Raw genomic sequence first — 13,138 nt, 5'->3', positions numbered from 1 at the left:
TAAGTTTTCAGAGTTTCACTGATGAAGCTTTATATCTAAAATAGAAGGATTTCTGGGTGTAGGTATGGTCCCAGAACTCGGAAGGCAGAGTTGGGGTTGTGGTGACTTCTAGGCCAGCTCAGCCTACAGAGTATTTCTAGTTTTCACATTTTACTATGTAGGTCCAGTGTTTATCTTTAGGATCTTTTTATTATTACACTCTGTTTATTTAGTGTACATATGCAGGCATGTGGAGCTTAGAGAATAACTTTTGGGAGTTGGTTCTCTCTCTAGTGTTTGAGTTCAGAGATTGAACTCAGGTCACTGGGCTTGGGAGCACATATCTGTCCACAGAGCCAGTCTCACAGCCTCATCTTCAGGGCATTTTTCTTAGTCTAGAGGGATTTGATCTTTCAGGTGTGTCTTCATTTTCCCACACCCTTTCATTTTAAAGTGTATAAATGAGAAGTCATCCTATAGACTACACAACACTGATGGATTATTAAAGTTATCTGAAATACTGACTAAATTCTTAATTTAGGAAACTAAATGTAGTTACTGGACAATAAAAAAGAATTCTTCAGCCTATGCTTTCGGTATAACTTTAGCTTGTGATTTCATGTATCATTTTTCTTTCTTTCTGACAGGCATTCAAGGATATGTTGTATTCAGCTCAAGACCAGGCACCTTCTGTTGAAGGTAAGTTGAATTAAACTCAGCCACAGAATAGGTTTATTTTTAAGGAAAAATATTTTAAACACCAGGATATGAAATTAATACTGTAATTTGTTCTATTGTGTATATCTTTTGGTTTTGGATTTATTTATTTTAGCTTTTGTTTGTCTGCTTCACATACAACCTTGTGATAGGTCTTATACTGTCTTCTTGAATCATCTGCTATAGTTTGGATATGAAGTGCCTCCCATAGGCTCATATATAAAGGCTGGATCCTCGCTGGTGACACTAGTGTAGAAAGTTGTGGCAACTTTTGGAGATAGGCTGGGCCCTATTGGGAATGTGTCCTGGAATGGCAGGCCTTGCTCTCAGACCTTTCTAGTCTTCTAGCTAGTGTTCTGCCATGAGCTGAGCTGCTTAATGTCACCAGATGCTACCTGCCACAGCCATGGCCCAGAAACCACATAGCTAGCCAGTCATGGACTGAAGCCTAGGAGACTGCGAGCCAAAGGACATCGTTCTTCCTTTTAAATTGGCACACTGACAAAAAACAAAACAAAACAATGAACACGTCATCTTAGAACTGTAAATCACACTGCTTTAGTCCAATGTTTTCTCTGATGCCTTCTTCTCTTAGTGCTTATATCCATCCATCCATCCATCCATCCATCCATCCATCCATCCATGCAGTCTTAGTTTATAGTTAGGCAATACAACTTTTCTGTTTATATAGTACATGAAGTTTAATAACACAGTTTAAGACAGGATTTTAGCTTCAACATTTTTTTTTTTTTTAATTTATGTATTATAGTGGTGGGGCATGCCACTGTATGCTTATACAGAGGCCACTGTGTGGGTTCCAGGGATTGAACGGAGATTGTCAGACTTGGCAGTCAGTGTCTTCACTGGCTGAGCCACTTCACCAGCTCCTAAACTTTGGGGAAAAATATTTGGTGAGATAGATGATACCTAAAAAGTACTTCTGTTCCACACAGACCTGAAGTTTTAGTAGAGTTAAAAACTTTGGTGTCAGAGAGGAATATTTTTATCTTAAACTTTTACCAGTTATATGTCACATCCAGCAAACCTTTGGAATGGTGGAGACTGTAAGCCATCTCCTAAGGACTCTCCTTCCCGAACACTAGGCTTATAAGCATGTGTTATCACCTCTGCTCATACAAAGAATGCTTTTTAATAGTACCTAATGGACGATTATTTTTAAAATGCTTAATTTGGATATAAGTAACAGCTGTACTATGTTATTTAGATATGTTAAATGTTTGTAGCTTATTGCTAAGATTAAAGAACATTTATAAAATTTCTGTTTGTCTCTTCTCCAAATGTAACCTTTGAAGTCTGTGATCTGGCACTAGAGCAAGCTTTTAATAAGTATTATGAGGAGTTATATAACAGCAACAACCACAAATACTGAAAACAGTAAAAGCTGGAGAAATTGAGTAAATTATGGACTTTGGCTGATAATAATGTGTTATATAAGCTGACGGGATGGATGGAGGTGTGTGGGACTGCTCTGTACACTCGCTTACTTTTTGGTAAATTCAAAACTATTCTAAAATGAAAATGTTATTTTAAAAGAAAATAGATACCATAAGATTTTATACAGCTGCTAGAGGCTAAATGTAGATTCAACACTAAGGTTTTCTAGAGTTCCAAGGATAGGGCAGAAGAGAAAATAATTTTCAAGTACACATGAGAGGGCCATGGAAATGGCTTAGGAGTAAAGGTGCTCCCATGCAAGCCAGATGACCTGAGTCTGGTTCCTGGAACCCCGTTAGGGTGAAAGGAGCGAATGAGCTCTAAAGAGTTCTCTGACCTTCGCACATGTGCTGTAGCATGTGCTTCTACACACACATGTCATGCACACACAATATTAATTTGTTTTAATTTTAAATGTGTATGCGGCAGATATGTATTAGTTCCATTAGGAAAGGCCAACTTTGATCAAGAAATAAAAGAAAAAATTCCTTTCACCTCTATGAAGAGTGCTTTGTTTGTGGGGTGGATAGGATCTCTAACAGCAGTTTCTCTCTAACAGCAGTTTCACAGAAAGTACAAGACACTGAGTTTAACAAGTTTGCTTCCTGTGACCTGTGAATGCAGTCTAAAAATTCATTACTATGACCTACAAGTCACCTGTCTGGTTCTATGTTGATTTCAGCTCCTGTATCCTCCACTTGCTTGCTGGCTCCAGTTATGTTGCCTGCATCTTTGTAACTAAATCTGGCAAAGCTTAGTATTAGAGCTTTGTTCCCTATCCCTTTCTTGAACCATAGATGTGTCCTCCAAGTAACCTTCTGAATATCCAATTTAAAATAGCCATTCAGTTCCGTTATCTTACACCATCCTGTTTTGTTTATTGCTTTCCATAACGCTTGTCATTATCTAATATTTTGTGGATGTTTTGTTCTATTTTGTTTTGTGGAAACAAAGTCTCAATGTGCTGTCTAGGCTGCCTTTGAACTCAGAACTCTCCCATCTTAGCTAAGATTTCAAGTATGGGCCACCATGCCTATATACAAAAGAATACAAGTCTTTTGAGATCAAGATTTTTTTTTTATGTTTTTTATCTAGTATCCAAAATATACATGACCTTTATACATTTCCTTGAATCACGAATGAGTAGGAATACATGAGTTTTTACCTTCCATTTATATGAAGCCAAATTATTGTTATTGGGAGAGAAGAACAAACAAACTTAGTTTGCTTCTTTGTGTAGTGATTGTTTGTTTTTTGTTTTGTTTTCCTTTTATTCTCCTTTAGAATATAACCATGCTGCTAGCTGCTAGATAGATGATGGCTAGATAGATGATTAGACATTTTGTTTGTTGCTAGTGTTTTATAATGTTGACATTGTAATGTCAGAAAATATTGTCTGATGTGACAAGTAGCTTTCTTTAAAATTAGTAAAGCACATAAAACAAGATCCTAATTTTAAAGTTCTTATGTCTTTGTGACATTGTATTGCTTTGATGCCCAAGGCATGACAGATTATTGAGGCTATATTTTTTATTTGCAGGGCACTAAGCTTCTTTTGTGTTTTTACTTGTTTGGTATGTTTCCTTTCAAAGATCTGTGACATGTAGGTAAGGGTTTGAGAGATCTCGTGAATTGTTAGTTTTTCTTTTTGTTTGTTTGGTTTTTTTTTGTTGTTGCATTTATTTACTTAGTCTAGATAAAAATTTAAATGCTATTGAATTAAGCCTAAAGAATGGTGGCTTTTCTTCAGACTATTTTGTAATGCATCCCTCTTGGTGGGAAACATATTTAGCCAACCTTAGCTAAATACAGCTAGTTCATTTAGAACTACATGACTTGATGTAAGCCACTGCTTACTAGATACATTGTGCTGTTTTCTGCCATGTTTTCTTTAATCTTACTACTTTCCTTCCAGTTTCATTCATGGGTTTTGTTGGAACATTTCACTTTCAATTTGTTTATTTTTGATTAGCAGATGCATTACAGTTTCCCTAAGCTCCCTAGGATTGAACTCTTACTAGTATTGAAGATAAAAGTATGCTTGTAAATAATTCATTTTGATTATCTGCTTGAATGAACAGAGTGCACTTCGGGCATTTTCTTGTGTCTCACCTCTGTCCCTAGACCGTTGTTGTTTTGAACAGAGCCCTTTTTTCTTCTGTTTTTCTAATATTCATGAAGTCGTTTCTGCATGTGTAGGATGCAATCAAGTGTACATTCATGATATATTACTTTTCATGATATAGTCTCATAGTCTCCATTCCCCTTTTTGTTAGGTTGTCTTATTATCTCTGAAAATAATTTTTCATAGTTTTATGACCTAAAAATAAAATCTTTGGCGTTTATAAAAGAAAGCTGTATTAATCTGCTACCTTTTAAGCTGGCAGTACAAAGAGTAGCTGTTCCTGTTTTGGTTGGTGTTACTTTGTCATTATGTTTTTAAACATTCTTTTTCTTGTGATGAATTTTTTGTATGAGAAGACTAAACCATGGAGTGGTAATGGAATGCTCAGATTATTTCTAGCAATTTTGAGAGCTATAAAGGAATAAATGACTAAGAATTGGAAATTGAGATAAGAGCCAAGCTATCTATTATTATTTCTTTAAAGATTGAAAAAAAAAAAGCTTTTCACTAACTTGTGTTAGAAAGGATATAAAGTCCTGATTGATACTCTGAGTCATGAGGTAGAGTTAGGGTGTGTCTTATTCACCCTGGTTTCATATTTATATTGGAAAAGGATTGCATGCTCATTTTATTTACTTGTGGAGTGACAGCTTGCAGATGAAGATGATTATTCCCTGTAAAATTGGCTTGTATGTACTTTGAAGATGCTACCAACCTCAGTGTGTTTCAATAATAAAGTGCTTCCAAAGAACAAATAACATTACTGTTCCAGCAGAAGGAATATCTATCTACTCTTTCACAGAAAGTGAATTAGAGATAATTTAATGCTCATTCTTAGACATTAGCTAATCATATAAATAGGTAACAGAATTCTATTATAAAAATAAATGCAACTGAATAGACTATAGATGGGATGCAAGAGGAAATGAAATGTTTCTAATGCAGGTTTTTAATCTTGGTGATCTGACAGAGGAAAGACTTTGAGGATAACATGCAGACTCACTTTTAATCGCACAGTGCTGCTTTCTCACTTATAGGAGCAGAACAGACAACGTGAAAGATATACTTGCATGTAGGACAAGTCACTTAGAAAAATATAGTGAATGGATAGAATTTATTGTGCTATAAAAATATTACAAGCACCATTTGTTGTCCATCAGTACAAAATTTATGTTAAAAAAAAAAAAATAACCCAGAGCTGGCAAGATGGGTCGGCAGGTGACCCATTTGGTCTCCATAATCCATATAAAGGTTGAAGCGAGAACTTACTCCTGAAAGTTGCCCTCTGACCTCCACATACATTGCCATGGTATGTGCATATGCACATGTACATACACAAACATATGCTAGTAAAAAAAAATCTTAAAAATCTTTTAAAAGGGCTGGCGAGATGGCTCAGCGGGTAAGAGCACTGACTGCTCTTCCAAAGGTCTTGAGTTCAGATCCCAGTAACCACATGGTGGCTCACAACCACCCGTAATGAGATCTGACGCCCTCTTCTGGTGCGTCTGAAGACAGCTACAGTGAATTATGCCAGAGCAAGCGGGCCGGAGTGAGCGGGGCCCGAGTGAACAGGGCCAGCAGAGGTCCTGAGTTCAATTCCAGGCAGCCACACACATGATGGCTGACAGCCATCTGTACAGCTACAGTGTATTCATACACATAAAATAAAAATAAATAAAATAAATCTTTAAAAAAATCTTTTAAAAATCCAAATGCTGACATTATCAAGAAAACTGTAGCAGTTATGGTAGTTGATATTAGTTCTCTATTTGGCAGACTGTAGAATCACCTGGGAGATGGGTATGGGATGTGTCTGTGGGGGGCTGTTTTAATTATATCAGTAGATGAAAAAAGCCCCATCTTTTGTTTGTTTGCTTGTTTGCTTTGTATTTGAGTCAAGGTTTCACTGTGTAGCCCTGGCTGTCCTGGAACTCACTCTGTAGACCAGGCTGGCCTTGAACTCAGAAATCCGCCTGCCTCTGCCTCCCAAGTGCTGGGATTAAAGGCGTGCCCCACCATTGCCCGGCCCTTGGTGTATTCTTAAGCATGTTCTCTATGGATATGGCTGGGCTAGGTGGGTATCTCTTGACGTAAGTGTTAGTTTTGGCATGAGTAGCACACTGGTTGGTATCTTTAAAGAGGCCACTTGCCTTCTGCAGTGCATCAGCGGTTAGTTAGCTCTGTTTTGAAGACTTGAGAAGTTTTTCACACCAGAGGCTGGAATGGTATTTGTGAATTTTGGGGAGAGCCACAGTAGCACACCTCTCTACCGCTCCACTAGAGGGACCAGTCTTTCTAGCAGCTTTTGGGGTGTGCTATATCTCTGGTGGCTTTGTAGCAGTCTGCTGGGGGAGAAGCCACGGTTTAAAGGCCTTCAGCTAGAGCTTGGTAAGTTAGATAGGAAGCCCTGGCTTTAGAGGGTGGCAGTGGCTATGAACACTCTCTTTTATTTGAAAATTGCTTCAAGGAGGGTCATCAAATAAAGACAGAATAACTACAAGACATCAAACAATCAAACAGAAAAATGGGAATTATTGGTGTAGTCAGTCAGCACTGTAGAGAAAATGCTAACATACCAGGCACAGAGGTGTGATAGCTTCAGGTAAAACGTTCTGTGCCAGTGCTGACAAACTGCTCCCTGCTCGAAACTTCATGCTTTGTTACACCTTTCTTGATGTTCCTTTTTCACTAAACATGCATGGTACCTGAAGGAGACAAAGGAGCCTGAAGATGTAGTTTATCTTTAAACCCTGATGACTCTCAGCTTCTACAACTGTAGATTTTCAGTGGTGAATACAGGACATTTCCTTAAAATAATTGGTTCTCATACTTTAAAACTCACTTAGTAGAACTTACTTTTAAAGGGTAAAACTTAAAAGTAGATTTTTCAAAAATAATTTATTTTGGCTGCTGTATAGTTTACCACAAACTGGATTTATTCTCTAACAATTCTGGAAATTACACACACATTATAATCAAGAGTTTTCTTTTCTTGCTTTGTATTAATGTTACTAGATATTCATGACAGTTGTCTAGCATTAGTTCCATTAATTAAGAGGTACAGAGTGATTCTATTATAATGAGCCTATATTCACTAGCTCTATGAAGAGAAACCTCTCTCAGTGGATTATTTTTAGACACAGCTTGTCTAAGAATGTAGTATAATTGTTTCTTTGTCCTTATTTACAGTTTTAAAATAATTTTTGCTATCTACTGTTTCCCCCAAATTAACAGTGGAATATTTTATTTTTAAAGTTTTTAACAAATCCATATATCTAAGCATATGTATGTTTTGATCCAGTGTGGTTTTATAACATTCTCAACATTTGCCATTGGGAGTCTCTTTTATGTCATTTCCAAAGACCTTTTGATACTATCCTATAGTGTTCCATAGCCTTTCTGAATGATATGATAAACTGATCACACTTAATTCTAGTCTGGGACCCAGATAGATCTTGTCATTTTATCATGGTTTCTTAGCTCTTTCGGTGGCTTCCAGGAAGGTTTTCTTTGTTTAGAAACTGTGTTGTGGGTATGTGTTTGGACATATAACTGCTGCTGGGCTATTCATTAGAATGAATACTTGCATATATACCTGAAAACATGCAAAGATAAACACATGTGTATCTGTTTAAAAAACAAAATACTTTATTTGTTAAATGTTAGATTTTTAGTAAGTCTACTTTGGATTTGAAAAGTGTGATTCAGTTGAAATGTAATTTTTTTTTTAGGATTGGATAATATTGTCAAGCATAGCAACCACAAGCAGAGTGCTTTAGGACTGGAGTCTTGAGGATGGGAAATATATATTGATTAAAATTTCATTTTCTTAGTCATAGGGTGAGAGGTGAAACATTGTTTATCACCTAGGAGATTGAGTGGCAATTTGTGGCTTCTGATGAGAAACTGATCTGCTATATGCTTGTCATAAGAGCTGCAGTCAGTGGGATTGGAAAGGGAAATTGAATTTATATTGGTGTGTTATCACATGCAATTAATTTTACATATGCACCAGAGGCACAAAAACCTTTGTCCAGGTTGAAATATCTATGCCCTGACTTAGTGTGATGAATATGTTTTAGAGTTCTGTTCTTCTGTAATCATTGTGCAACTTTAGAATATGAAGTTTTTATTAGTTTTTCTATAAAGGAATGTTTTTATCATTATAATAAGAAAAAAATAACTAGTTGTATTCATTTCTTTTCAGAAAAGATTCATATTGTCAAATGCATTATTTTTATATTTTAGTTTTTTCTGTAAGAAAGAAAAAGTGCAGATCTCTTGTGTTAGTAAAATATGCTGTCATCATTTAAGACTGTAGCTACTTTTCATTTAAAACAATGTGATGATTCACTTATAATGTGGGAAATAAATTAAGTGAATAACATGACAGAAAAAAAATCAAGCCGGGCGGTGGTGGCGCACGCCTTTAATCCCAGCACTTGGGAGGTAGAGGCAGGTGGATTTCTGAATTCGAGGCCAAGCCTGGTCTACAGAGTGAGTTCCAGGACAGCCAGAGCTATACAGAGAAACCCTGTCTCGGAAAAAAAAAAAAAATCAAGAATACAAAAATAATATTGTTAAGAAAGATATCTTCAAGGGAATTTTATTCAATGACCACAACATCACCTCATCTGTATAGTGAGAGAATACTTAGTGGAGGAGGCGGGCTTTTACTTGACACCTAGTTAACATTTTTACACAGCTATAAGAGAGGGGATTCTAGGCACAGAGACACTAAACAAAAACCACTTCATCAGCACTTTGGGATACCAAGCCAGACCTCAAGGTCAAGCCTCAGCTGGACTGTGTCTCAGAACTAATTGTAACTAAGAAGCAGGCTGCAAAAAAGAAAACTACAGTAATTAGTAACTGTGGGACTTTCAGATCATTTGTTGCCTGACATATTAACTTTGTCTTTATGCTATTATATCTTGTTAAACAGATTTGTGTTTATGTGGAAATAATTGTACTTTTGGCAAAGTTAGTATAGTTATTGGCCTCTGTATTGCTTTCACATGTACTGTGAATGTAGTCAGCACCACAGTTGTGATCTTTGGCCAAACTAATTACTTTGCATTTTTAACATTCATGCATGCTTAGTTCTGTCTTACAGAATGTGCTTTCTCAGGAAATGCTACCAGCAGCTCCTACTCCTTTAAGACCCAGCTAAAAGTCATGTCCTTTTTATCATTAAGGAGTGTATGGTGATCTGTATCACAATATGTTTTAATGCAGCTTGTGTTATGTAATGTGTAGCTAAAGCAGAAAAGTGAATGAAATTACAGTGTACAGTTACTGTAGTGGCCCAGAAGTGGAGGCAGGAGGATCCTGATTTGAAGCCAGCCTGGGCTACAGTAAATAGAAACTTAGCCTGGTGGTACATCCAAGACTCTGTCTGACCTAGCTTTCCCTCAGAAAAATGTTTAGGTTACTACAAAAGCTGACACCGTCTCATGCCATTCAAGCCAGCCTGGGCTACAGTAAATAGAAACTTTGCCTGGTGATACATCCAAGACTCTGTTTGACCTAGCTTTCTCTCAGAAAAATGTTTAGGTTACTACAAAAGCTGACACGGTCTCATGTCATTCACATCACGCTGATCTCTAAACAAAGTGCCTGGCAAAGCCTGGAGAACTACAAACCATTACCCAAACTTTTAGATTAGGCTACTTCAGAGGAAAGCCTTTATAGATATTACTACATATGCATGCTTGCATGAATGCGTGCATGTGCATGTGTGTGTGTATTGATTTTTCAAGACAGGGTTTCTCTGTGTAGCTCTGGCTGTCCTAGAACTCGATCTGTAGATCAGGCTAGCCTCGAACTCAGAAATCCGCCTGTCTCTGTCTCCAAAGTGCTGGAATTAAAGGCATGCACCACCACTGCCCAGTATTTGTTATGTCTTTAAATACATACAGAAAAATGTGAGTGGCCAATTACTAGAAATCAAATATTATGGAGGAAAATAGAGATTTGGTAATACAAATAGAAAAAATAATGAAAAGTGGTAAGTAATCTTTCTTTCTGCCACTCCATGGTGAGACAGTAAGAGGTAGGAAGCATTCAGTGATGTAGTCTACATATGTAGTGCTGTCCACACAAAGCTGACCCAGCTTTGACCAATAGCAAGCAGTGCTTAACATTTTGTAGAAGCCACATAGTGGATTGGCTTGTGTTTTTGGCACCTGTTGCCCATGTTTACTTGAATGTTATTTGCCCATTTCCCTTGGAAGATTGTCAGCTTATTGCATGTGGGCAACTGTAATTTAAATTTTATTATACTTCCTTCGGTTTGTGTCGAGGCCATAATAACTGTCAACTAATTAATTTTGTTGATCAACAAGGCTCCTGATGGGATTTAGATCTCTTGCTCCAAGACTAATAATACCCTGCAGGGCCTCTCAAACCTTTTGTTCTGGGAGTCCAGTCAAGTTTTAGTCCTAGAGGATCACAACTTTTTTTTTTTTTTTTTTGGTTTTTTTTCGAGACAGGGTTTCTCTGTATAGCCCTGGCTGTCCTGGAACTCACTCTGGAGACCAGGCTGGCCTCGAACTCAGAAATCCGCCTGCCTCTGCCTCCCAAGTGCTGGGATTAAAGGCGTGCGCCACCACCGCCCGGCAGGATCACAACTTTTTAATTTTTTTTTTTTTTTTTGGTAAGAACTATGAGTCAGTAAGGGTCAAAACTAAGGAGCTGTAGGTGGGCTTAGTGTTACCAATTTCTTATAAAACACTTGCCTTACAAGGAGACAATTCAGCTTTCAGTGTGGGGTCTTAATTTAATGCTACAGCTATTATTAGTAGTACTCTGGTTTCAGATCCATTTTGTATCTCTTGACTATCACTTTGAAAAGTAATCCTTTTGTTCCATAAGCTCCTAGAAATGAATATGGGTACATGATGGGTGGTGATGCTGACACTGACACTGTTCACTGACACTGTTTGTTATGTGCATTAAGAAGGCTCTGTTCCTGCATTGTTGGAGCTTTCATCAGCACTATATGTTGGACATACTCAAAGGTTTTTCTTGTACTTAATTAGGACAGTCGTATTTTTTTCTTTTTTAGAATATGAATTAAATGTATTGATATATCTATTTTTCTGCCAAATTCTTTATTTTTATTTGATTTAAGTTTGGGATAGGATAGGATAGTGATTAAAATCTGTTCAGGAGATGGGTATGATGGTGCATGACTTTAATCCCAGCACTTAGGAGGCCTAAGTGCCACTTAGGCACTTGTGAGTTTGAGGCCAGGTTGGTCTACAGAGTGAGTTCCAGGACAGCTAGAGCTACACAGAGAAACCTTGTTTCAAACAAACAAACAAACAAATCAAAAATCAAATAAACAAAAACTGTCCAGAGCTCTGGTGTGATGAAGATTTTAGTAATCTCAGCACTTGGGAACCTGAGGCAGGAGAGTTTGAGGATAGCCTGTTTGATATAGTAAGATCCAGTCTCAACAAAAGTTAAAAAAAAAAAAAAAGAGGAAAAAAGTGGTTTCTGGGGGATATGGGGATAGAAAAGGGTAGAGGGGACAGAGGGGAATCAGGAAGAACCCCTGACACCTGGAGATAAGCTCTAGAGGCTTAGTCTTGCCTGAGGGAGAAAATTTCTAACATGTTTTGGGGCTGCCAGCGTGTGGAGTGAGTTAGATGGTCATCCGTCTTTTTGTTAAGTATTATTTCTTTATCTAGGAAGTCACAAAGATTGGAATCTAGGTGAACAGAACCCAGGTATGAAGACTGACAAGATTCAAGTTCTTCTTGAAGCCACATTGGCTTCTTTGGTGCTGGGGGTTTGACTCATCTTGAGAAAGTGCCTGCACATCCTAAAAGAGGGCACAACTGAAGAGATGCTTGGTACCTCTGTGCTTTGGTTCCCTACATGGTAGAGTAGTTCCAGTGAATCTGGGAGGCCATGGTTGTTTGACCATAATGAGTCAGCCAAAGACATGAGTACCCACCTGCATCTGAGATTGATCGCATGAAAAGTTTGTGTGTGTGTGTGTGTGTGTGTGTGTGTGTGTAAGGCATACTTATCTTTAGTTTTATGTTGTCCTGCTTCTAATTCTCCCTTTTTTGAATTGGGTCAGTGTTGGTGGCATTATAAACAAGTTGGAATTTCCCCTTCATTTTGTGTTGTAGAATACTTTGTTTACAGCAGTATTGTCCTTAAACCTTAACTTTCTAATGAAATCCTGTCTGGCCTGGTAGTTTTCTTTTTCACTAGTGCTTCCCTCCAGGTACTCAGTACTCCTGGGCTACATCCTCCATTTTTTATTACTATATATTTCTTTTTCTTTTTTTGTTGTTTCTTTTCACAATTCTCCTGCCTCTACCTTCCTTTCTAAATGCTGGTATTATAGACATGTGGCCCCACAGCTGCCCCCCCCCTTTTTTAAATGCCTCTGAGATCTGTAGTTATAGATTTTGTTTCTTGTTGATATTGGGGATTTGTGCATTATCTTTTTTTTCTACTATGAGGAAAAGTTTATCAGTTTTATGTATCTTGTCAAAGTATCACATTTTTTAATGTCATCAGGTGTCTTTTGATTTTTGTTTTATTGAATTTTGCTCTTTATTATTTACTTTCTTTTTTGGTTCCTTGGATTTATTTTACCCTTCTTTTCCTACTTTTTTTAAAATAAGCTTTTGTTTGCTAAAAATTCTTGCTTTGTGTGGCTCTCTCTGCACGTGCAGAGTCCAGGCTTCATCCCTGATAGCTAACTTGGTAAGCATGCAAGTCTGAGTGGGCAGAGGTCAGAGGGGCAGAAGGTCAGAAGGGCAGAAGGTCAGAGGGGCAGAAGGTCAGAGGGGCAGAAGGTCAAAGGGGCAGAAGGTCAGAGGGGCAGAAGGT

General features: G+C 37.6%; 1 protein-coding gene across 1 annotated transcript in view; it reads left to right on the top strand.

The window, feature by feature from the left end:
* The window catches only part of Xpr1 (xenotropic and polytropic retrovirus receptor 1), a 150,160-nt gene that overhangs the window by 27,011 nt on the left and 110,011 nt on the right, over positions 1 to 13,138 (top strand). The window contains exon 2 of the mRNA XM_031385244.1: positions 627 to 678. Within this exon, the coding sequence (XP_031241104.1) occupies positions 627 to 678 (52 nt within the window). The remainder of the gene's footprint in view (positions 1 to 626; positions 679 to 13,138) is intronic.

Source organism: Mastomys coucha, unplaced genomic scaffold, assembly GCF_008632895.1.
Source record: "Mastomys coucha isolate ucsf_1 unplaced genomic scaffold, UCSF_Mcou_1 pScaffold1, whole genome shotgun sequence".
NCBI classification, from domain to species: Eukaryota; Metazoa; Chordata; class Mammalia; order Rodentia; family Muridae; genus Mastomys; species Mastomys coucha.
Note: the sequence above shows the minus strand (reverse complement) of the source record. Positions and strands in the feature narration are given on the sequence as shown.